The 26,004-nt window shown below is 32.2% G+C and overlaps 2 protein-coding genes across 2 annotated transcripts; both read left to right on the top strand.

Annotated features, from left to right (window-relative positions):
• Positions 1-4,123: 4,123 nt before the first annotated feature.
• LOC105434933 lies at positions 4,124-6,196 on the top strand. The gene is made up of 2 exons (XM_011653368.2): positions 4,124-4,749; positions 5,518-6,196. The coding sequence occupies exons 1-2, from the start codon at positions 4,262-4,264 to the stop codon at positions 5,906-5,908; spliced, it is 879 nt and encodes a 292-aa protein (XP_011651670.1). The 5' UTR covers positions 4,124-4,261; the 3' UTR covers positions 5,909-6,196.
• A 5,575-nt stretch (positions 6,197-11,771) lies between these two features.
• Positions 11,772-14,843, top strand: LOC101215931 (GEM-like protein 2). The gene is made up of 4 exons (XM_004144347.3): positions 11,772-12,123; positions 12,210-12,305; positions 13,275-13,552; positions 14,465-14,843. The coding sequence occupies exons 1-4, from the start codon at positions 12,057-12,059 to the stop codon at positions 14,642-14,644; spliced, it is 621 nt and encodes a 206-aa protein (XP_004144395.1). The 5' UTR covers positions 11,772-12,056; the 3' UTR covers positions 14,645-14,843.
• The last annotated feature ends 11,161 nt before the right edge of the window (positions 14,844-26,004 follow it).

Below are 26,004 nucleotides of genomic sequence, written 5' to 3'. Positions count from 1 at the left end.
TTTCGGTGGCTCGATCATAAAAACTTCAAAGTTAAGCGTGCAAGTCGCAGGGGAATCTTGTCCCATTACACAATCCACTTAGAAAAAACTGTTACATCTTTTCAATCGCTAAACAAATAATTAAGTTGTAGTTATATTTTTTATTTAAATAGATGGGTTAACAATATAACCCTAACATAAAGTGTGAAGTTCAAGTGAATGAATTAAAAGAACTTACTTATATTATCAAGGAATCTACAAATTTGTTAGATTATCTAAGAATCTATAAATGCTCTAGCCAATACTTTTAGATGATATAGATGGGTTAACAATAAAATAAATAGGGAAATATATACTTGGTAGAGAATTTTTTTTTATGCATGGTGTTTTTTTAAGATAATTTAATTATTTACCATGAGATATTTTAGATAATAAGATTTTATTCCAAATCAAAACCAAAATAAACGATTAAATCTGTATTCATTTTAAAATTAAAATTCGAGAACTAATTACTAAAACAGCCAAATAGGAAAAAACAAATGTTTGAACTATGTAGTACTAGTTTGAACAACTTGAGTATGTTTATGTAAGCTCTCGTTCTACTCTCCTTTATTTATTTTATTTTTTTAATATCTCATAACTGAGAAAACACAAGTTGGTCTACATTTTATACTTCTCTAAAGTCGATTTGGTTTTGTTTTTTAGGATTTGAAACGAAGTTTGTTCATAGAAAGACTTGAAATTTTTTCAAGTCTTTGAAAGAATGAAATTAGGGGCAAAAGGTATGTTATTTTGAAGTAAGGGGCATTTTGGTCATGTTTTAAATATTATTAATATTCATTTTTTTAAGTAAAGAAGAAAAAAGAAAGTCTTCTTAAAAAAAAAAAAGGAAATTCTTCTTCTTTTTCTCCAATTTTCTCTTCACCTCATCTCCCTTTTTCTCTCCTTCACGTTGTCCAACCAGCGAGTCCCACCGTCCGACAATAGCCAACGACACCCACCGTCCGACGACGGCCAATGAGCCCCACAGTCATTGTCCTTTGCAAATCTAAAGGTGGAAGTGCGTCGTAGTTACATAGCTTGGGTCAAACCTGCTGTTTTGCGTCCAACCTTTCGCACTAGCCATGAGTCGCTCTCCAACACCCACTCCTTCAGCCACCGAGCTGGAAATAAACTCAACCGCTATTCATATCCCTTCTCCATTCAGATCTGCCGCTTAATGTAAGATTAGTTTAGAGTTATTTTAAGGTGATTTTGAATAACCATTACCACCTCTTTCTCTTCTTTGCCTCTTCAATTGCCTCCTCGAGGCAGGCGCACAGAGGAGTGAAGCTTTTTCCTTCTCTCTTTTTCCTCTTTTGCCCCACAACCTCGAACTAAACGTCAACCTTCAGAGCTGCCTTACCCTGCCTCAACTAACCAGGGTCCTCATGCCTCTCTTTCCTGATGGCTGAGATTTGTGAATTAAGGAGTAACAACCTTCTCAACCGACTTCTTAAACAGGAGATAAGATAACAAGGCTATCATGCCACATAAGACTACAAAGTAAATTTGCTTCCCTTCCTTAGCTTGGCTACACAATAACCTCAAAACTAACCTTCCCATGACTTTAATGCCTAAGAACATATATATGCTCAATTCCAATCTCTTTCTTCTCTGTTCCTGACACTTCTTTTTCTCAGCAACTCTCTCATTTTGTTGTTCCATACTTCAGACTTCCTCTTGTTCATTTTCTCATAAAATCTCACTCATTTCTTCTTAGTCGACTACTTTTTCCTTTGATTTTTAGCTAGTGACCTCGTCTAAAGGTTCAGGCTTTACACGTGTCTCTTCACCATTTTGCCGCATCATGCTTCTAACCCACACTGATTCGAATATTGGTGACGATTTGACCTCTTGTTGAGACACACACACCTCATCTTCTTGGAAAGCCAAAATTTCTTAAATAACCTGATTCTCTTTATCTTCTTGAAAAGCCACAAACATTTACTTCCTCTCAGCGAGTGGTCAAGTCATCTTGACGAGACATTTCCTCATCTCCTTCCTTAGGCGTAGGCACTTATTCTCTCGTTACTTTGCTAAACGCCCAACTCTTGGCATTCATTATAGACCTCTTTTCACCATTCATCCTTATCGCTTTGCTTACATCTGCACGAAGAAACTTAGACAAGTATTTCTTTTTGCATCACTTGTTTTCCCCTTTTTGTGTGTTTTCTTGTGGACGCACAATACTATTATTTGAATAATTTCTTCACATTAATTTTTCTCAACTGAACTTCCTTCGTTTGGATTAGTCGTCACGCATATTCCCTTTTGCGAAATACATTTTCTGTTGTCAGAAGTCTCTTCTTTCGGCATCTTTACCACAAGGTCTTTATCGTGTTGGTGGTACGCGATCAAAGCCTCACAACTAGTCCCTCCTTTTTGGAATTTCATCCTCAAAATTCTACTTCATTGTTCAACTAAAATTTGTTGGTGAAGTTTGGTGAACAAAGCGAGAATTACTCTCATTCACGTAGGTACTCTATTTATCTTGGTTCTTTCTTGATATATACATTACAATCATAAGAAAACTATTCCTTTTTTAGTCTCACCCTATGCTTCTTCGCGTCGTATGCCCTCAGCATTTTTGCCTTGCCAACTCATAGGGTCATCTTACAAGTTCCATTGTCTTTGTGTCTCTTCCCCTAACTTAAGCGTTTATCACACTCTTTTGTTGAGTTATAGCCATTGTGGAGTGGTCTCAACACATTTGGCGAGTTCCATCAATCCCACTACGCTTAACGTGTCTCCCAATGACAGATCACACAGCAAGTATAGGGCATCCTATTCAAGATCACACAACATGAATTGAGTATCTCATCCCAGATTACACAATAAACACGAAGCATCATATTCAAGATCACACAACATGAATAGGTTTTAGAGTTGAGCTGGTCGAAATGATTCCACCATATGGCGGTGTAGCACTCACTCTGTGGTTGTTTGACTTATTGAGATTTATGCGATGTGCGTTATTTAATGTGGTTTGATGCGATGTGTTTTATCTAATGTGGTTTGACCTTATTACTTGTGATTTCTATATGTTTTCCCCAAAAAGATTTTCTCAAAAACTCATCACTCACTAAGTCTGTTTGACTTATATTTTAAGTTTTTCGTGTTAAAGTAAGTATGTATCAAAATTCCGTAGTAATTTGAGTATCATATATATTATATATACAAGTTTTGGTTATTGAAACTCCTAAATAATGAAAATTAAAAATTTCGAAATCAATTCAACACACAACTCCAAAAGAAAGGTGGAGAATGTTAGTTTGTGATGAGAGATTATGAAATATAGAGAACTAATCTCCTTGATGTAGAGAAAATTTAGATGACATTTTAACGATATATCTCTTTTATGATCATATTTTAACTACTTTTGAATACAAATTAGTTTCTAGTGTCATCCATCATATACAAAAGATAATTCTAAATGCATGTTAGATAATTTTTAAAGTCTTGAGACTAAATTATATATATAAAGTATTCATATATTATTTTTAAAGGTTACCATATTAATATTGTAACTTAACAAAAAAAAAAAAAAAGCACATGAAGTTTATTCAAAGATCAAGGTTAGTATTATATCTTATCCTCACCTTTCTACAAACGTTTCAAATTTCCATTAGAATAGAAAACATTATTGTTAAGATTGTTTAATGAATAATAAATATGTTTTGAATATTATTCTTCCAAATTTAACATACACAAATTTTTAGTCATACAAAATTCTAAAGATGTTTTTACTGTAAAAGTATAATTTAAAAACATTTAATAAACTATCCATGATAATTTTGTAACTTTATATAGAAGAAATATGGTATTTTTTAAAACTTAATTAAGGTTAAGATTAAGAGGTCTTTAGCCAAGTTTATGTCAATATATTAAACAAAACTGATGCTAACAATATATGCAAACTGAACTTGCCCTTCCAAGGATTAGGGTGTAGATGCCATCCCACAAGCATATTCTCTCTTTATTACTAAATTTACACATGAAGAGAGTGACTTGAAACAACCCTTTTTCAAAATTAAAGGAAACAAATAAAGGAATATTCCATTTTCAAATTCCTTTCTTCCCATCATAAAGAAAAAAAGTTGAGTCCAAATTCCTCTGTTCTTTGACATATTCCTCAAATTATTCCTTCAATAAAAACCTCTCACATATATATATAATATAGCCCAAATCTCCTTCTCAAATCACCAAAAGAAAACAAAACAAAATAATAATATAAGTAGTAATGGCGGATCTTCACCGCCTCATCGGGAGTAATGACCAGCGCCAGCAGCCGCCGTCGAGCTCCGACAGCGGAAGCGAACACTTGGCTGAAGAATGTCTCTCCGAGATGGTGGTTGATTTTCTTGAAGACTACGACGGTTGCCGGAGAAGTTGGCGGGAGGATGATTTTACAGACGGGGAGGCAATGGATGTTATGGCGGGAGCGGAGGCCGATTATACGGAGGCGGTGGGGGAAATTCGGAGAATGGTGAGTGTGAACGGCGGGAATGTGGAGGGTTATAGAGAAGTGCTTGTGGATAATGTTCTGGAAGCGGCGGAATTGGCAGCGGGTTCTTCGTCGGACGGAGTGGTATCCCGACGGAGGTTGATGTTGATTCTGCGTGAGCTTCATTATAATGCGGCGATCTGTAAGACGAAATGGGGAAGCTCTAGTGGTGTGGCCGCCGGGGACTATGAGTTCGTGGACATCATCGTGAATGGGAACATCCGGTAATTATAAATTCAAATGTTATTATTATTATTGGATTATTGAAAATTATAAACAAATCACTTCCCAATCACATGTTTTAATATTAAACTAAAAACATTCATTAATTACATGAATTCATTATATGGAAATTTAAATTGTTTTCTTTTTAAAACTTTTTATTAGCATATAGAATAAAGTAATACATAGAATAAAATTAAGATTTCTTATTAATAACATTTGCTACAATCTATCTTTAGTAGGTTTAATGTTGAAACATCTTTTCTCGTTTTCTCGTTTCACATTAGCTCAACATCTTTCATCCCATAATGATGATGTATTTTCTTATTAAACATCGTTTCAGGCAATTTTCTTTTATCAATCAAACGTGAGATTGGAGGTTTGATCTTTAATTCTTTTAACAATCATACCACGATCATTTTAATATTTATATTCTTTTTCATTAATTAAGCATCAATACCATTTGAGTGTTTTGAAGTTTTCTCAAGATAATTATTAAACTAATGAACTCAGGGAGAAAAAATTAAAAGAAGAAGTACTAATTAACACATATAAACAAAATATTTAAATAAACATTATTCTAAAAAAAAGTTTCATATATAGATTGATGAGAGTATAATTTCATAAATAAGACAGCAATCACGTTATTTCTTTCAAATTAAAGGTGGATGGTTTTATTATGAACCCATATTTTGTTGAATTCAACTTTAGTTTAACCTAAAGCGTTCTTTTAAGTTGGTGATTTTGATTGAATTTGTTTCTCTTACAAGGTACTTGATCGACACAAACTTTCGAGGACAATTCGAGATTGCAAGGGCCACAGTCCAATACAAAGAGTTATTAAAATCATTGCCTTTAATTTTCATCGGAACGATAGAGGAGTTGAAGAAGATGGTGAGGATCATGTGTGACGCTGCAAAGGTATCACTAAATCATAGGAATCTCTTAGTGCCTCCGTGGAGAAAACGCATTTACATGAAGAACAAATGGTTGGGACCGTATCGTCGAACTATAAATTCAGTTTGTGACAAGTCTCCAACGACGATACTAGATAATTCAACTAGTTGGCCAGTCAAATGTAGGTGGATTGGCTTTGATATGACAAATGTGGAGACAAACGTTAATGCATCTGTTTGTGTGAGATCGATTAAGGCAGGTTGATAACGATGATAGATTAATCCTCTCATGAACATAAAAGGTATGAAGTAAATATGAAGGTTTTGTTCTAGAATTTTTGGTAAGGTGAGAGATGTCAACCTCGAAGCTTCAAAGATATACATGATTTTAAGCGTAGTTGAGCTATATTGAGGTGTTTTAGTAGAATTTTCTTTTTCTAAAATTAGACGTGAAGATTATTGTACACATACTTTTAGGAATTGTAAAAAATAAAGTACCTTGGAAACATATTGCTATAGTAAAAAAAATAGGGTTAAGAATGTCGTGTATCGAGTGTAACACTTCCTTAAATTTAAAATCTTAAAATCATAAAATCATCTTTTCTATAGATTGAATGTATGTCTATTCCTTTAGTATTCTTTCTTCTTCCTCTGCCTTATAATCCTTAAGTTCAATTTCAACTTTCTCATCATGCATGTGTTAAGCAATTCAAGAAGAAAGCCGAGGACCACAAATGACTTGCATTTTCTTAGCTTTTTTACTTCTAATTTCGTGAAATCTCATAGTTATTTTTACTCTAATATACAAGTTATTTGAAAATTGACTTTTTTGTTTTAGAGCATTCAAGGATTATTTTTTTCTTTAATTTCAAATATGACCATGATTTTGGTGCAAATAAGAATGAAAATTTGTACGATTCTACATTTAAAATTGAAGTTCATGTGAATTAAAATTTATAATTACAAACTAAGTATGAACTTGATCTTCCTCTACAACATCATCGTCCTATTGTTGGTGTCTTCGTCAAACACGTCTTCGATCTGTGTCTACCACATTGAGTCGTTTTGTCTGTTGAATAACATGTTCTACATTTACCAAGGTCTTATCATATATTGAACTCAAGTCTTACGATCCACGACTTCAATGTTTTGTCGTGGACCTTGTCCACAACCTCACTACACTATTTTTTACAATAGTTTCCCTCATACCCTTTTTTTACATTACTTTTTAAAATAACATTATTTAGAAAAATAATTCCACATGTCGAAAGGTTTCATCCAAATACGATTCCATCTTTATGGTGATGTTTTTTTGCTACTAATCTTGCTTTATAACGAGCTACACTCTTGTAACGACTCAACTCTTTATACTAAGCTGAGGTCATTACTACTAAAATAAAATAAAAACACTAAATTTTAAAGAAAACACCTCAAATATGCATTTATGAAATCTAAGTAAAGTATGTAAAGAAAAATCATAAATAAAATACTAGTTCGAGCCCTATTTGAAATAAATAGAAAATATCTAAAAGTACTCTTGAGTTCTGAAATAAAATATTGTAAATCAAATGCTGAAAACATAAATGCGAAAGAAAACATAAATTGTCCCATATGGCGAACTAAGTTCACTTATTGTCATTCGCCAGCTTGCTTTTACTTCTACCTTTGCCTGAAAAATTAAACATAGAAAAGAGTGATATAAATTTATACTTCATTAAGGGACCCATTACCAGTCCCACTATGTATTTGTTAGCTTCCCGTTAGAATCCGGTAAAAAAGTACCACATAACTATTGTGCTCCAAACACACGCTATCCAGTGGTCCGTAGGAACACATCTAGGCTCTCGGTGAACTTGAAGAAAACATTCTAAAAGAGAGTCAGATTGTAAGTGATCCCGTCGAATCACACATAAAAGCTAGCCACACAGGCATAAATAGAGCGTACTCCAAAAGGGAACGAGCGGCTAGCATACACAAAGCGTTAACATTTACGCGCGCGGTGGTGATCCCGAGGGACACGCATAAGGTACAACTTTAATAAACAAAGCTAACAAAACACCATAGCCTATACATATAGCACAACATAAGTATCATATCTCAATCATATTGTACCTCAACCATAGTATATCTCATTCACAACATATCTGGGTCATCACATATCTCAGTCGTACAAAACGGTTGTTTATGTAGCTATCAATATCAAACATCCCTAGCAATCACATCATGCATCATAGGTAGGTTAATGCATAATAAGGGAGAACATAATATCAAGCGTCTAATAGTAGAGTCTCTTACCTGGAGATTGACTAAAATCATGTTGACAGTCAATTTCCAAATTAACTCCGTCCTAAATATAAACAAAATTAAAACTAATAATTTTGTCAACCTATCATCCAAATATTTACTTTAAGCATCCAAACATACCCAAGACTATGGTTGAAACCAAACAAACTTGAATGGGAAAAATTCCACAGTTCCAATCTTCTAATAAGTTTAGCCAAACCTTCAAGTAAAATATCCCAACTTAAATTATTGGGATAAAATAGATATTTGATGAGAGTACCAAATCCAATCAAGAATTTATAAAAAACTAAGGAATTTACTCAACTTGGCTCACTGCAAGGAAGTGGCTCGAAAACGGCTCAAGAAAGAGAGGTCGGTTCAGATTAAGAGGGGTCGGCTTGGAGGCAGCTCGAGTGAAGTAGAGACTGACTTGGTTTGGACGGCTTACACAAGAGAAGAGTGGCTCAGGCAGAGAAGGATGGCTCGAAGGGAAAACTCACGCGGCGTGGTGGTGGGACCTGGAGCGACGACAACATGATGATGAATGGAGAGCACTCCAACGTAGACGACATCGATCGATGATGAGAGGGAACAGACTAGACGAAGACACTAAGCTCGGGCAATCTTGAACGAAAATTCAGCGGTAACGATTGTTCTCGACTGGGCGACGGTCCTTGACTCCGTCTAAGCAAGTGGTGGAGGAAGAAGAAGAAAAAAAACAGAGAAGAGCAGCAAGATGCAACTAGGGTTTTTAGGGTTTCAAGAGGAGCAAGATGCAACTAATGAGCATCTAAGGGTGAGTTCATAAGTCTTGAGTTGTGTAAAGCTATATAGTTGTGAGATGGATCCACACAACTTCTGTAAGTGAAAGTGAATCCAAGCCCAGTCCCGACTCCTCCTTTTCATCATTCACATCTCTCTTTAGCATCCCCCATTTGAGATCTTTTTCTCTCAATGGTGTCTTGCTCATTTAGAATAATTTACAAAAATCTCAATCGCAAGTCAAGGTAAGAGCTCGAAGAGATTATGCCAAGATCGTATCGGATCAGAAGAAGTAGAGATCGGATTGGAGGAAAGAAAGTAGGGAGAGAAAAGTCTAATGAAGGATTAGTTGAATAGGTAGAGTCTCACGTAGCACTACAAGAAGCATTAGTTATGTCGTCGTAGCGTTGCATCGTAAAAACTCCATTATGCATCGATGAAGGCTACATCGACACAAAACGGCATGTTGGCACAGGTGTCGTGACTGGCACGTCGTAAAAGGTAATGGAGACGCTGGAACGAGACGACGTCACCATAGGATTTTGTCTTATGCATGATTCACCGATAAGGTCATCACGACGACATATGCTAAAACCGACGTCGACAAAAGTGTTTTACCGACGTCTAGTCAATGTATCGGCAATAAGCAAATGTCGACATCGTTGTGTACGTCGTTGTGAAGGTAAGACCGATGCAACATCGACATAACTTGGAACGACGTTGCGTCGTTAGATGCTGCAATTTGCAATGCCTCCACTGCGTTGGAAAAGCCTTTTTACCAATTTTTTATTTTTTATTATTTAATTATTTATTGTTATTATTAGGATCGAATTCGATTTAAATTGATTGAAATTTTAAAACAGGTAACGAAAAATTAATAACATATCAAATTGAATATATATTAAAATTAATTCAAATATACATACACGTTTGTAGGTAGAAAAATTACATGAATAACCTAAACTAAAAACTAAAAAACTAATCTAAGTGATAGAGATATAGTCCCCCCATGCCTTCAAATCTACAGTGACATGAAATTAAAGTTTAAATATATATTACCCCAATAAGAAATGAAATAACGTAAAAGTTCAAAATTACGTACATTAAATGAAGAAGTCATGTCATCTCGCTGCCCGAGTGAGTTCTTCAATAATCTTCCTCATTTCTTCCATCTTATGAGCACTTTCCTCATGCCTCCGTGTACTTTCTTCTTTTACTTCTTGAAGACGAGTTTTTAGCTTGGTAACCTCCCTAGCGTGCATCTCTCTCTCGTGAGATGTAGAGGAAAAACTGTCAGCAGTGTGTTGGGACTTTGGCCTGATGCCCCCAACCAAGACTTTTTTAGTAGCCTAACCGTCTACCACAAACTGTCTCGCATATCTCGTCCTAGAAAGTGGTTCAGAATCCTTTAGGGTGGGCTAGGACTGGATGGCCAACATTTGATTCTACAATAAAAATTTTATTTATTAAGTAAAGCGTGTAAATGAAATGTACACAAAAAACTAAGACAAAGCATAAGAGAAACTTACATGAGCATCTACAACCACTGGCGAAATAAATTGGTCATCCCAAGCGGTGTGTTTCCTTGAACAACTCTACTCGGTTGATTGGATGATTTCGTTTTTCTTTGAGCTCGTGCGCTTGTTGTATAAACGACTTGGCACCACTACTGTGGTTGTAGGGTTGCTTCACTCTGGCAGCCCTATTCATCGTTGATTACTCCTACATGCCAACAATCAAAATGTTACATAAAAAAAAGATGAACTAACGTTTGAGAACATTAAGAGTTTGAAATAACTTGAAATTGTTGAGTAAGGTAGTGGTCGCACAGGAAGTGTCAATATTTCACACGAGTCTTCAATCTAGGGGGTGAGTTGGCACGTGCCTGTCCAGGATCACTGAACTTCTTGAAATGATGATGATTCTATCCCCTAAACTCCTTCAAGGTGGTAAGCATTTAATGCTCAACAAACCAATTAAGTGCTGGATTTGTGAAATCCAACACATATAATTGCTACAAAAGAAAAGCACACATGGATTAGGATTCTATATATATATATATATATATATATATATATATATATATATATATGCAAGTAATTAACATATATGTATACGTGATTTTAAAACTTACCTATAAAGAGTCATTCACAAGCTCAATATAATTTGGTGTAACGTCAATCCACTTAAGAAAGTGAATCGGAAAACTATCTCGCGTTACCACGCCGATGGTACAGCTGAAGCAAACGACATGTGGCGAGATCGACTTATTCTGTCCTTGAGCAATCAAACCAAAACCAATGCCTTTTAATCCACTATAGTTGAGGTTGGTTTAAACAATAACTAAATTGACCAATTCGTGATGATTTGATGAAAAATTCGACTCTGACCAATTGTTGTATATAAAAGTGTTCAATTTTTCCATGGAGACAGGCGAAGAATGAAGAAGGAAGTAGAAGAAAAAAACCCCAAGAGCTAAAAGGAATGGGGAAGGAAATGCATCATCCTTGACCCCTCCCGCCTTGAATAGCTTTTACTTATATTTTATATAGTTGTTTAATATTAGGTTCTTGTTATTATTATTGTACAAATATCGTATTTAAATTTCAAACTTGATTGTTCATGGGGGAAGACAATGAATATATTTGACTTAAATATTTAAATTTAGATTAGGCAAATAATTTGCTTTATATTTATATCTTTTATTTAAAAAAATTGCAGATATTTAGAAAAAAATAGTGAAAATATGAGAAATATGACAAGTAATTAGTGATATCAGATGTTTATCGATTTTAAATTTGCTACTTTTGTAATTCGATTTAATTTTTTTTTTTTTTGTACTTTTGGAAGTGCTGCTAAAAAAATCAATCATTTTTTAAGGTTAATAATTAATCTTCAAATTAAAATTGAAAAGTAAAATTAAGCATAATAAACAATTTAGGGATATGGTTAATTATTTAATTAGAATTTGGCATTTAAATGAATGAAAAATTGAGAAAATGTTTTGAAGTGTAATTTGGTGGGAGAATGTTGGCGTGGATTTCCGTTAGAAATTTGGGAGGATTGAAATGGGGATGGAATCGCACCCCGACCTGACCCGAATGGACATTACTTTGCACACGCGGGAATCAGAAACCTTTTCTTCATTTTCTTTCAAATCTCATCTCCCCCAAATCCCCATTTGTATCTTCTAGAATGAACACTGCTTCAGATTCTCCATTATCTTCATCTTTATACCATTTCCATTCCTTCTCCTCTTCCTCAATTCCCATTCCCAATTCTTATCTTCATAAAATGGGATTTCAACCCCACCCCCTCGGTTAAACTTCCATTCAAACCCCTCTGGATCCACTCTCAATCTCTCCATCATGGCCAAATTTAATCCCTATATTCAACACACTCCTTCCTCATCCTCATCTCCTCAACCTCCCAAAAGTTTGTCTCCCTTAACTCCACACTTCATTGTTGTCTCTCTTTTCCTTTATCGTTTTCATCTGTTCTCTTTAATTTTTTCTTTTCAGGAGATAGGATGTGGGATGCATTGGGTCGCTGCGGGAAGATATTGGAAGGTTATGGGAAAATGGCAGGGGAAGCTGCTGAAAACGTTTGGCATCACAGTTAGTTTTTTTTTTTTTTTTTTTTTCTTTATCAATTTAATTTTGTTTTTAGTGTTCGAATTTATATTTTTAAATGTTACTATACTCTTAAAATTGGTTTTGCATAGTTGAAACTATGATTTTGGTGATTTTGAATATGAGAAGAGTGACTAACCATTTCAAAACTAATCTGCAGTGTGTCCGTAGATGCTGAAATATAATTTAGTGTTTAATTTTACTTTTAAGTGCAGTTTGTGATGCCATCAAATTTGGTTTTGAATCATAAAAAAGCAGGTTGATGATTTTGAAAATGACAAAAATAATTTTAATCATTTCATAAACACTTTCAAACATGTTTCAAATTTTTCGTATTCGGATAGAAGATGATTTGTTACATTGATGAACATCCTAATAGTGAAATAGTTCATGTGGGATCAAGTTTCTAATTGACTATGTTTTTAATAAATGATAGTTTAAATACTAATTTGGTCTTATAATTTTAAAATGTTTATTTGGTTATTTTTACTTTTAACTTTGGTTCATTTCAGTTATTGTAGTTTTGAAAAAATTTGTCCTTCCAAAAATTAAATAAAACAAAAAATGAATTGAATAAAATGATCACTTTTTAAAAGTACAACCAAAGTTGTAAGTACATAAACCAAAGTTTAAAGCATGAGGATTATATGAAAGTACAAGATCTAAAATAAACCAAAGTTGAAAATCTTCAAACTAAAGTTGGAAGTATAAGGACCAAAAACAAATCATGTTGAAAGTGCAAGAATCGAAGTAGTATTTTAGCCCAAACATTAACATCTCCATTCATTGGAGGTACGTGATTGAGGGAAGCTGATAAATAACATGTAAAATGAGATCAGTCTTATTTTGGAGGGCCTCTTATGTTCTAATATCGTTTGCTTTTAGTTTTATCGAGAATAATACCTTGAATGTTGACATATTGGCTCCTAATATGCAATATACTTTTATCAACAGTAAAAGTTAGTCCTAGCATTGGTGATGTTGCAAAGGCCAGGTTTGTTCAAGGAACCAAATTACTTGCTGAAGGAGGACCTGAAAGATTATTCCACCATACATTTGGTGTTATTCCTGAAGAAAAATACTTGCACTCATATGCTTGCTATTTGGCAACTCCCACTGGTCCTGTGAATGGGACTCTGTACATAACCACAAAAAGATTGGCTTTCTGTAGTGAATCCCCTCTTTATTGTTCTTCATCTCCTCCTGGGCAGTCAGAGTGGCTCTATTACAAGGTATGTTCGACTCATTACTATTGTGGATGTTGTGGTTTTGATATAACAGAAATAGAAGTATTTCTCAAATATTTATTAAGTTTCTCATCTTTTTGTATTGTCTTGAGTGGAATACTCTAAAGTTTTCCTGTATTATAAGCATTAAAATGTGTTCTACTCCTAGGACAGAGTGAATAATGAATAAAAAAATGGTTGAAAACTTTGAAATACGGTGGTCTCCATACTTTGAAGTTTGTTTAATTTTAGTTCTTGTACAATCTAATCAAGCTTAATTTAGTCCCTCAAAGTTCATTCTTTTTACCTAGATTGATTAAATAATAATCATGCAAGAAAATAAAATATGTTGAATATGTTTTTAAAGTTTAGTGTAAAAATGTCACAGATAACATTTTTTAATTAAAATAAACAATAAACTAGCTTTGGGGATTAAATTTAAGATTTGGTAAAACTGCATGGATTAAAATTCAACAAACCAAAAGGACATTTTAACCTAAAACAAATCATTACAAAAGGTCGCTTGAGCCCTGATTCGTGCTTAGCTACTTGAGTAACACTACAGATTATATTGCACAAGACAACTTTATCTGCTCTCTATCTCCTTAGGTATCTAAATACTGTTAAATTGAACCAATTGGAATATTGGCATTGAATTAACTATCAGATGTTTTTGGTTTAATTGCTGCTTTGGTCTATGTATTTTTTGTTTTTACTTCATTTTGGTCTATGTAATTTTAGAAAGGGATCATTTTGGCCCCTTAAAAGTGAAATAAAAATGAAATGAAATTATTAAAATGGTCACTTTTTTAAAGTAGAGGGTTAAAACAAACATTTTGACTAAAACCAAAAGTATGGAAACCAAGTAGAATATGGAAGTTGGGGAAGTTTATCTCATGTGTATTTACCCATTTGTAGGTGGTGATAGAGCTGAATCGGGTGGCAAATTTAAGGCCTTCTCCAAATCTTCTCGACCCGTCTGAAAAAGATATTCATTTAGTCACAAAGGATGGACATGAATTCTGGTTCCTGGGGTTTTTATCGTTCAGCAGGGCTTTAAAGAACTTAAATGAGGCATTAAAGGGATCCTCTTCCTAGTTTGTTTGGATGAATCCATATGGTTTGAGAGTTTCTGCCTCCTCTCTACATCCCATGTCTATGTCTTCTTACTTGTGCTTGCGTTTGTTCCTATTTCTTCTTATTGCAACTAACTACTGTCCTCAATAACATGTTGTATCTTGAAAAAGCTGTGTTATGCTAGTGAAAATAAAGAAGAAATGATTTCTTAGTTTTTGTATGGACGGCTTAGCAAACTTTGTTTCTCTCTTTTCTCCCTTGTGCTTTTTTCCCCTCGCTCACGGTGCTTGTGGATTTGTTGCACTTTGCATGTTTGGTGTTCTTTTCACTACTCATCGTTTTTGTCCACTTTGGGGTGGCCACTAAACACGTGAGAGGGAGAGGTGTAAGGGTTGTGTAGATCCAAAAGGAGTTGGGAAAAACATACGCTGAAGAATAATATCAAATCTCATTTGATTCCAATATATATATATATTGTTAGCGTGTCAAAATATTCTGGTTCCATTACATTCAACAATGATTTATGGATATGCTGAAACAATTTCTTTTTCCAAATGATTCCCTTTCATGATTGGTTAATGTGATAATGAAATTTTAATGAGAATTCATGTCTACATTCAATAATACAAGTCTAGAGGCTACAACAGTAAACAACACCGACATTCAAGTACCTTCCGTTTCATTATGCCTGTTTATTTTAATATCTGTGCATTTTCAAGCTAGCTTATACTCATTAAATTGAGTGGATACTTTCACCGTCGAAGTTTCATAAAAGTTGATAAGTTTCGACAGATACGAAGATCATATCTTACACTTATTTAGATCACTAAAGCAGAAACATTTTGAATTGGTCGCTCATGAATTTGCTATCCATGCACAAACTAAAATATCATCCCCCCATTTTGATGACTAATGCTGTCATTAACCATGTTTTCTTTCCCCTGTTTCTGATTCCTCAACCATGACTCCATCACTTATTATCACTCAATCCAACCTTTCTCTAAGTAATTTCAACCATGACTCCATCACTTATTATCACTCAATCCAACCTTTCTCTAAGTGATTTTCTTGTTAGACCAATAATCGCAGGCTTTCTATCATCATCATATAATTCCCAACCCCACAGCTCCTTAAAAAATGGACTATTTTTGGCAATTCCAATTCTTTGTGACCTCACCGTATTCCCCAAAAAACCCATTGTTTATTTCATTCCATGGGTTCTTTCTTCTTTCATCTTCACAGTGTTTTGATTCCTCCTGTTTGATTCCCAGTTCTGATTAGACCCATTTCGTCACAATGAAGCATAAGAAGGATTAGACTCCAATCGTTATGGACACAATCTTCACCATGAGCAATCGCCTTGGCTCCCAAGAGAGCCACTATGTTCAGTGTTCCTCCGCTTCTTCATCATTGATTCCAAATAATCATTATATTTAGTAATTTAATTGGCAACTTCAAATAGCAAATGACATGTATTGTTAAAAGTTAAAACTGAACCAACTTTTATTGGCAAGGATTTTCTTTGTTCCTTTTAGTCCTTTCTAGAATTATGAAATTTGGACCCTGGATTTGTATACCTGTTTGATATACTCACGGGTTTCTTCGTGTCTAACCGGCACTGCAATATATGCTTTTCCCAACAGTGAAACTTAGCTCTAGTGTCACTGATGCGGCCATAGCCAGGCTTCATCAATGGACGAAGTTACTCACTGAAGGTGGCTATAAAAAAGTATTCCAGCAGACGTTTAGCTTCGTTGATGGAGAAAAATACTTGGACTCCTTTGCTTGCTATCTGTCCACTTCCTCTGGACCTGTGAATGGGACTCTTTACATATCCACAAAAAGGGTGGCTTTTTGTAGTGAGTTTCCTCTTTGTTACTATCCATCTCCTGGCGGCCAGCCACAGTGGATTCTTTACAAGGTATGTTTGGTCTATTATTCTTAAAGATATTTTGTTCTGATGGATCTGAAATATGATTTTAAGTACAAAACTTAGCTGTTTACTGATAAATTGTTCATTGAGTTTGTTTAGGACGGGCTTGATAATCATTTGGTTCTAGGTTCTTAGTTTTTTTAAAATTAAGCATGTAAACACTTCCTCGACTTGTGAAGTTTCTTTGTTAAGTTGTCTACCTCTTAAAAATGTTTTCAAACTCCTTGCCAAGTTTTGAAGACTAAAAAAAATGTACTTTATTTGGTAACCATTTTGTCTTTTGAAATGTACACTTATTTTCTAAAATGGGAGGAAAGAAGCACAAATTTAAAAAACTAAAAGATAAAACCCAATGAACAGGGCCTTGGATATATTGAAGGAAAGACAAAACAGAACGGAAACAAGAGTTCCCATATGTTTGAGAGGTCTTAGACACTTCACGAAAGATTCTACTGACTTAACTCTCTCTGTTAACGACCCCACTCACATATACTTCTGTTATCTAACACGTGGTGAGGGCCCTGCTGCCTTCACTTTCAAAGATACTCTCTATTACAGTTACAGCCCACCAATTCTCTCTCCCTCTAACTTCCATTTGCTTTTCCCGCCTTTTCTTCTTCAAAAACGGGTGATATGTATACGTAATTTCTTGAGTGCAAGGAAACTTTATACTGTTACAATACCTGAGCTTGTTGTTAGTCATAGAAGAAGCATTTAAGAATAATGTGGGGTCCATGAAATTAAACTATACCATTTAGCAATGTCTTCAATATTGAATGAAAGGGGTAAATCCTGTAAATTTTTCCCTCGAACATATTAGTTACTCTACTTTTTTCTCTTAGTCGACAACAAATTGATAAGAGGAAAAAGAAGAGATAGTTATTAACTGGTCGGTAGCCAAGTTATCTATACAACTCTCCGTACTTGCTTTAGTATGATTATGTTTCACGTTGTCTTTTTTGAATTTATAGAATGGTGGAACTACAGTTTGGGAAATAAGTATATGAAGTTGCAACAGTTTATTTTTACCCCAGTTAATCACTATTTTTCACTTGGTTTCTCCTGTGAAATTCGATGTGAAATTTGATATGAAATTGTTCGTTGTGTTTGTATTTCATATTGTGCTAGAAAATAATTGAAGTTCAAATCCATTAGAATAAAATTGATATGAAATTAAGATGAATAGAAGTATCTAGTTTTATATAGTATAGTTCATAATCTCTCAATGGAGTAAAATAGTCCACTCGCATGCACTGTTTGATGAATGAGAGATAGTGTATCAGAGTCTATACTCTTCACTAGGGAAGTACACGAGCCCATAATTTAATACCATTTAATATACTCATTAAATAGCCTAACATAATTGTCATTTATTAGTTACCCACTATGAACTAAGTAATAAACTGGCCAGTGGCCACCACGGAATCTCTAGCAATGGTTGGAGGAACTGGAAATAGAATGCAGGGTCTGATCTTCCTGTAGGATACCATTGATGAATTGTCAGTCCACAGAAACTATAAGCTGTTGTCCAGGATTAAAGAAAATAATAAATGAAACAATTTAAAGATTAAAGAAGAATTTGCAGCTTTATAAAGCTTTTTCTTGGACATCCATCAATTAATTGACCCCCTCCCCCCAATGAAATTTTTGCCTTCAATTAGGCCAAGGAGACTCAATCTTCCTCTGGCACCTCTTGATGATTATGAAAATTACTTTTAGCGAAATTTGTTCTTCTTCCTAGTTCAATTAGTTATCACATGTCTGTGCATATGAAACTCAAGAGAGTCAATCTCCTATCTCCATTTTTGTGTTTCCATGAATTATAGTTTAGTGGCCCAACTTTGATTTTGAAAACTATGTTTGGGTTAACTGGTATTTGAGTAGAATCAATAAGAATAATGATTAGCAAATTGAAACGCGGAGTTTCGTTGAGTTTCTTTGTCCTTGTATTTTTCTTGCTCATGTTTTCAATGATGAATCTTCTGTTAAAGTCTTCAGCTGGATTCTTTTTCATGAGTATCATGAATATGCAGGTGGTGATAGCGGTTGATGAGTTGGGAAAAATCAATGCTTCTTCAAACCCTATGGATCCTTCACAAAAATACATCCAACTAATCGCGGGGGACTCTCATGAATTCTGGTTCATGGGATTCATATCATATAACAAGGCTGTCAAGACTTTAACTAATACATTGCAACAATCCCGTGCCTAGGTCAAACTGGGAGGATACCAAAATGCAACTGTTTCCTATCATAATCTCGTGCTTGTCTAAACCAACACTTCCTTCAATACTCCTTACATATACTTTCCTGTTTCAATCAACTGAGATAACTGATAATAATCATTTGATGTAGATTCTAAAATAACCATGTCTCCTAATAACTATGAGATACATATTCTCGAGATTCATTAAGTAATGCAAAAATGTTAGTCACATTACAAGACATAATATTTCGATAAGAAAATTGTGTTATTTTTATAAAATAAAGTTTAGATTGTATCTTACACTTGTGAAATGTAAGCAACCCTTTGACTTAGATTATTATTGATTACTTTAGTACTGATTGTGCAGAAATTATAGTGGAGATCTTTATGATCTTTTATTTCACCTTTTTTTTTTTATATATAAGTATTTTATTTTGGTATCTTCCAAAGCCAAACTCATACGTTATGCCCTAACTTTTAGGGCATATATTTCATCTTCCATTTTATTAAAATAACAATATTTTCTTTTTTGGACAAACTCTAAGCAAGAATATTGATCCATGACCATGAGTAGCAATAAACACCTTATATTGTATAAATATCTAGAAAGAAAAGAATATAAATAATATACACACACACACAATAAAATGAATGAAACAAAACATGTGAAAGAGAACTAGATGCTTCCAATTTCACTTTAGGGCTCGTTTTATAGGTCTTTTTGAGGAACTGTTTAGTGCCACTGAGTTTGAAGAATCTGTTCTTATTTGGAAAAACAAAAAGACCCATCAGCTAAAAATTTAAAAAAAATAGTAGGAATATTATTATTATTGTTTTTAAAAAATCCATAAACTCTCCTTTATGCTGTTTGGAGACATCTCTTTGAAAACACAAGCAATATAATAGAAATGGAGAGTATAAAATTATAGTTTTTTTGAAAAAAGAAAAAGTAGGAATTTTGAGAATATGAAAACATGATAAAGAATGAGATATTTGTCTTTGGAATATGATGGAATAGAAGAGAAATGGTTAAAGTGTATTTTAATATGCAAGAATTGGAAATATTACTACAATTTGCACCAAAAATAAGGAGTTCAAGAAAACTTAATTTTGTACATATTTCAATACATGCTAGTTGGTATATACTTTCATTTACTTTTCTTTTCTTTTATAGTCCAACAAAATACACCATCACACATAAACTTCAACTTACATTATATACAATATGTGGGTAGAGTTGAGTTTTTTTATTTTAATTTTTAATTACTTTGAAAATCAATTCATATCCGTTTTAAAATAATGTTGAGTGTTCTTTTACAAATAGAATATTTTGCTTATATTTTGATGAGACAATTACAATTACATATTTCAATACATGGTAATTAGCAACGACCTTTTATCTTAGAATTGTTGTACTTAAAAAAACAAAAAGGTTATAGAGATCAATTGAACGAATCCAAACCAATGTGGTGGATATATAATCGAAGGATTTATTATTATTTTAAGGATTGAAAAATATAGGTTTTATATTTTGGAAAAGAATGATGAGATTTTCATGTGATTAAGGCGTTCATCAAGGACTTAGTCTCATCATTTAAACTTTTGACACAAATAATTTTGGTCTCTTTTCTTTTGAGATTATGATCCACTAAACCAAATTTACTCATAACTTTTGGTTAAATATATGCCAAAAGTAAATACTCAAGAGAAAAGAAAAGAAAAAGAAAAAAAAGGCATTTTAGAGAATAGAAAAAATGCTTTAATAAATTGGCAAGCAACTTCATCCTTTTCCATCTTTACCAAGCAACTTCTAATTTTCATTCATTATCATAAAACACAAAAATAAAACAAATACATACCTTTTTTTCAAAATGTTAAATTTTTACTTTCATTTTTCACTAATATACATTTTGATCTTTCTGTTCGTTTTAAAATTAATGTTGAAAAACCAAAAGTGGTATAAACTCAAAATTAATAACTTACAAGTAAAAAATGAAATATCATAAAATTACTAATTTTGGTGTAAAAATTACATAAAAAACAATAATTTAGTATGTGTGTTTCTCTATTAAACGGAAAAGAATACATATTTTAAAAATTATCATCGAAAGGTTGAAATAATCTTTATACGAGCAAATGCATTTACACGTTTAATTTGTCAACCTTTCAAATAAAATGGTCTAAAAAACAACACATGAAAGAGCAAACTACTTGAAGGGTCTACAAATCTTGGATTCCTGTTTAAGATTAAGGGTTTGTAATTAAGAATGAAAATGAAACGGAAGGAAATATGGAAATGTTTAAAAAAGTAGAAAATTTTGAAAGATAGAATTTGAAATATTTCACTAATTTTGAAAATAGTCATTAATTTTATGTGCATTAAAAATTGATTAATGACATTTATAGAATTGGCCTCTAACTACACAAGCATACAGCTTCAGAGTAAAACTAAGATTAAAATTTAAAACAAAAAAAAAAAAAAAAGGAAATAAAAGTTAAGAAAATGGAAAGCAATGTTTGAAAAGAATTGTTTAGAAGTAAATTATAGTTTTAGCCCTTAGGGTGTGTTTGGACAACAGTGTTAAACAAATAAAATGAGACTGACATACCACCAAATTTTTTCTTTTTTATTTCTTTATTCTTTAGTTAATTATTTAAATTATTGTTTTTATGTGAATTTTAGTGAAATAGAAACTTCTCTTCTCTTCCTAATATTTATTTAAATATCACAATTAGTATAATTAATCTAAGTAATCATTGGAGGTGACGTGGCGCCGCCCCACTCAAACTTAGAGTCAGTAACCCTTTTTTGTTTTTATTTCTCTTTTTTTTGTTAACAATTAAACAAGAATTATTAATCCACTTGACTCCTTTTTTACTTTTTTAATTTCATCTTTCTTTACTATGCTATAATAATATATTCAGTGTGAGCTTCAAATTCAATCTTCCAACTTTAAACTATCTTTCATTTACCAAATTAATTACATCCTATCTTTTGATTAATGAATTTCAACCATCAAAATATCTTTTTGATATTATATACACATTAATTAAATCACTTCAATATGGTTATAACCCTTTTATCAAAGTTCCCTAACAGGTGAACTTGAGATTCAAACTAATTAACATATTTAAGAACAATACAAGGTATTATGTTCACTCTAGAGAAAAAGCTACACAATTAATATCTTGTTGAACATATGAAATAAATGATTTTATTATATATCATATTTAGAGAAAAAGGACTAAATTTTAAGCTTGATCAAGTTTTAAAAAAAAAAACATTTATTAATATATTTTAAGATAAATAATTAATAATATGACACCTTTATTTATTCACTCTTTCACTGACTATCCCATCACGTAAACATTTGGATATACATTTTATAATGCAGAAACTATGAAAACAAAATTGAGAATTGAATTATTTTTGAATCCCAAGTTGTGTGATGATGAATTATTCCACATGGTATTGCCCAAATTAATCCAACCAATATTTGGTTAAAATAAAGAAAATAATAAAAGGAAAATGAAATTTTGATAAGGACACCTAATATTTGGCATATACAATACATATGGGTGTTGGGTGTTGATTTGAATTGGAAATAGTGAATAAAAATGTGTATGAGTGAGAAACGTGGCATGGGAGAGGGTGTTTGAGAGTGAGGGAATTATTTGGGAATAGTTGGGGGGGATTGGAAATGAGGGAAGAAGTCGACCCGAACCCGAACCCGAACCCGCATCTCCTATTTGACGGCAAAGTTGTCCTATAGTGAGGGGGTCCATGGATAGTCCACCTCATTCCTTCCAAGCACGATAGGGACGGATCCCTATTCTTTCTATCTATCAAACGAAACCTTTCTCCCTTTCAAACCTTCTTATTAACTTCCTATTTCCCTATACCTTAATACTAACTCCTTTTTACCCATCACCCTCCCTTCAACCACTCAACTTTTATTTCTATATATAAAATATTAAATATCACTCACTTTTTTTTTAATAAACACTAAAGTGCACGATTAAAATATATATAAATCTAAAAAACTGTAAACTAATTGAAACAAAATTTAAATTGGATCAATTTAAAATTGAAACATAACCATTTAAACTAAAAACAGAAGAGATAGAAGTATGAAAAAATTTCAAAATATCAACGAAAATTTAGGTATTATAGTTTATACTTAATGCAGGAGTCAGTCCCTGCCGGTAACAGTGGGGAGAGGCGGCGGCGGCGGCGGCGTACGTGCTCACGTATGGCCTAAACGACACCGTATCAAGTACGATGAAGACCGCTCAATACGCATTGAAAATCTCCATATCAAATACCATGTTCGCACTTTAACATTTGACACGTGTTCTTTTTATTTTCCTTCAACAAAACTATAATTTCCTTTCAATAAATATTAAATTCGTTTTTTTAATTTTGATTTATGTGTTTTGAATCTTCATTCCAATATTTTAATTTATTTCCTCTATCAATCTCTCATAAAATCATTCATCTACCTTCCTAGTTTAACATCTTTATTCCTCTCATTCAAAAAACATATATATAATAATTATCCTATTTTGATAATCAAGTTTATAATATTTTAATTCAAATAAATTGAGGGTGATTTGCATTTATGGTTAAATAGATCCATGTTTGGTATTTAAGTTATGTTTGAGCTGGTTAATATGATTAATAGAGTGAAATAATTAGAGGAGTTATTGTATCAATATCTATTCAAGAATTTGAATATTCACCGTTAGTAAAAAAAATGTGATTTGTATGTTGTTTCCATCTTTTACTTGAAGTATTTATTCTTTTATAAAAGATAGTTACATAACATGTGAATGAGAGATTCGAAAAACCTTTGGCCTCTCACATCATATATAAAAATTATTTGATTGCATTTTAATACCAATTTGAGCATGACTCAAGTAATCAAGAAGAGCTTAAATAGTATTTTTAAAAAGATCGAAGCTTTTTCATACTTTTTTTAATCTCATGTTTTTAAGAATGACGATATAATACAAAAAAAAAAAACATCTATTCTCTCTTTTTTTATTGAAGAAATAGTTGAAGTGAGTTAATTTAGAAAGTAGAGGTTAAACATAAGAAAAGTGAAAATGTTAAAAGGCACAAAGAATGTATAGAGAGAAAAAGAAATAATGGAACATTATGAATCACATGGTTCAAATAATGTATGCAAAGAAATGCATATGGTGCAAACAAATAATGTGACATAACTCTCTCACACACATGGAGAGGCTTAATGATTGAACTGAAAAAATGAAATCGAGAATACAAGAATTTAAAAACAATAATGTGAAAATGGTATATTTTAAATAAATTATTATTATTATGATTGATATTATGTATTATATTGATTGAAAAAATTGACGTGGATAATTTGGAAGGATAAATAAGAAATTTAAAAAGAAAAAAAATGTGAAGGAGTAGAGAAAAGAATCACACGCGGCATGCCAGCTGTATTGCCATAGATTCCGTGATTGCCCCTACATCTCTACCCCACTTTTTTCTTTTTATATATATAATTATTTTCTCTTTTTTTTACTGTTATCTTTTTTATACAAATAATAAATCTATCATCATTTCATCCCCCTCCCAACCATTCATTTTTCACCTTTCCTAAAATTTAATACTCATATTTTTAAAATTATTAGCCTTCCATATCTATTTCATTTTGAACGTTTAAAAAATTGAACTGAATCTTGAAATTTAAAAGACTTGTGTTTGGAATTTGGATGTAAGTGTTTTTTTAGTAAGTAAATTTTATAATAAAAAAAGGAAGAAAAAGTTTGAAAAAAGAGAAATAAAAAGGAGATACTTATAGGATTATAAGAAAGGAATTTGATGGTTTGAAAACCTAAACAATGGACTAATTAAGAGAGCAATTAGAAATGAAAAGTTGAAAGTTTAACAAACTAAATTATGTGTAAAAAGTAAAAAAAAATAAAAAACAATTATTCTTCATTTCTCTCATTTGGCTTTTATTTTATTTAAAATGAATGAATATACATTAATTTAAAAACTAGAAGAAGTTGTGAAGATGTAAATAGTGTGACATTGATTAAACTTTAAAAGATTAAATGAAAATGTAGATGTATTAGTATTTTGCATAAGATTAAAAAAAAAAAAAGAAGAGAAAGTTGGTCAAATTGTATTTAAAACTTGGTGAAAGAGATTTGTGTGTTTAAAGTTGATTCATTTAATTAAAATGTGTTTTAATAAAGTAATAACTATTCTGTTAGAAAAAGAAAACGGTCATTATTATTGTGTTTCCTTTTATATTAAAGTCACTAACTCACTATCGTACGTTTTGAGAAATTATTTTAAATTGTAAGATATTTGAAAAATATAATAGGAAAGAAATTTAGTATTTAGAACTTTGATTGAAAATAATTAGCGAAAAATAGAACATTAAATAAAGGTAAGGCAAAGGCGTGTGAAATTTATTAATGACTGAAACAATTGAATGAACATTATTAATGCACACAAAATTGTATGTATACAAATTAAGGAAATTAATTGTGATTATTAAATAAGGAATTCCCTTTTTCTTTTCTTTATTTAATTCCACCTCATTTTCTTTCCATATTTTATTATCACGCGGTTAAAATTAATATTCCATTCCCATTCATCAATTTCATTGTTTTTCATTTCTTATTCCTCAATTTCTATTTCAGATCAAATAAATAAAGTAGATCGTCGTAAGCAATGCAAAATTGTTTCTCTTTTAAATAATTGTTTTCTATTTTAGACTACAAATTTACAAATTAAGACTTTCAATTTTGGTTTAACTAAATAACCAATCATGTATAAGGATCATCTTAAGAAGACTTTTTTTTCCCCCTAATATACATTGATTTTGATTTGGAAGGATTGTATTATTAAAAATATGAAATATGGTTAAGGTACAGCTAAATTTCGTAAACATAAAAATGGATAGATTGAAAGGAATCAAATTTGTTTTAAAAGACTCTAAAGAATTACTTAGTAAATAAAATTTCACACTTGAAAAAATGTTGAGAACTTATTTGCAAAAATATTAAAAATGAGACATTAAGAAGTTAGAGAAAATATGGTTTTATTTTAGAAATGTGGGAGAATAATATTTAAAATTTAAAAAAGAGAAGAAAAAAAGGGATAATTGGATTAAAAGAAGAGAAGGATTTCGAGAAATTAGAGAGAGTATTATATGTGTGGTAGTGGTAGCTGTAGATTTCATTTTATCGCTT

This window comes from Cucumis sativus, chromosome 3 (genome assembly GCF_000004075.3).
Source record: "Cucumis sativus cultivar 9930 chromosome 3, Cucumber_9930_V3, whole genome shotgun sequence".
Lineage (NCBI taxonomy): Eukaryota > Viridiplantae > Streptophyta > Magnoliopsida > Cucurbitales > Cucurbitaceae > Cucumis > Cucumis sativus.
The sequence above is the reverse complement of the archived record's forward strand: the minus strand, read 5'-3'. Positions and strand labels throughout refer to the sequence as shown.

Bases quoted from the DNA above. Each gene is read 5' to 3' on its own strand.
- LOC105434933 (XM_011653368.2), top strand. From the start codon at position 4,262: ATGGCGGATCTTCACCGCCTCATCGGGAGTAATGACCAGCGCCAGCAG. The intron at 4,750-5,517 runs GTAATTATAAAT...TTCTCTTACAAG, and splicing joins ATCGTGAATGGGAACATCCG to GTACTTGATCGACACAAACT.
- LOC101215931 (XM_004144347.3), top strand. From the start codon at position 12,057: ATGGCCAAATTTAATCCCTATATTCAACACACTCCTTCCTCATCCTCA. The intron at 12,306-13,274 runs GTTAGTTTTTTT...TTTTATCAACAG, and splicing joins TGAAAACGTTTGGCATCACA to TAAAAGTTAGTCCTAGCATT. The intron at 13,553-14,464 runs GTATGTTCGACT...ACCCATTTGTAG, and splicing joins CAGAGTGGCTCTATTACAAG to GTGGTGATAGAGCTGAATCG.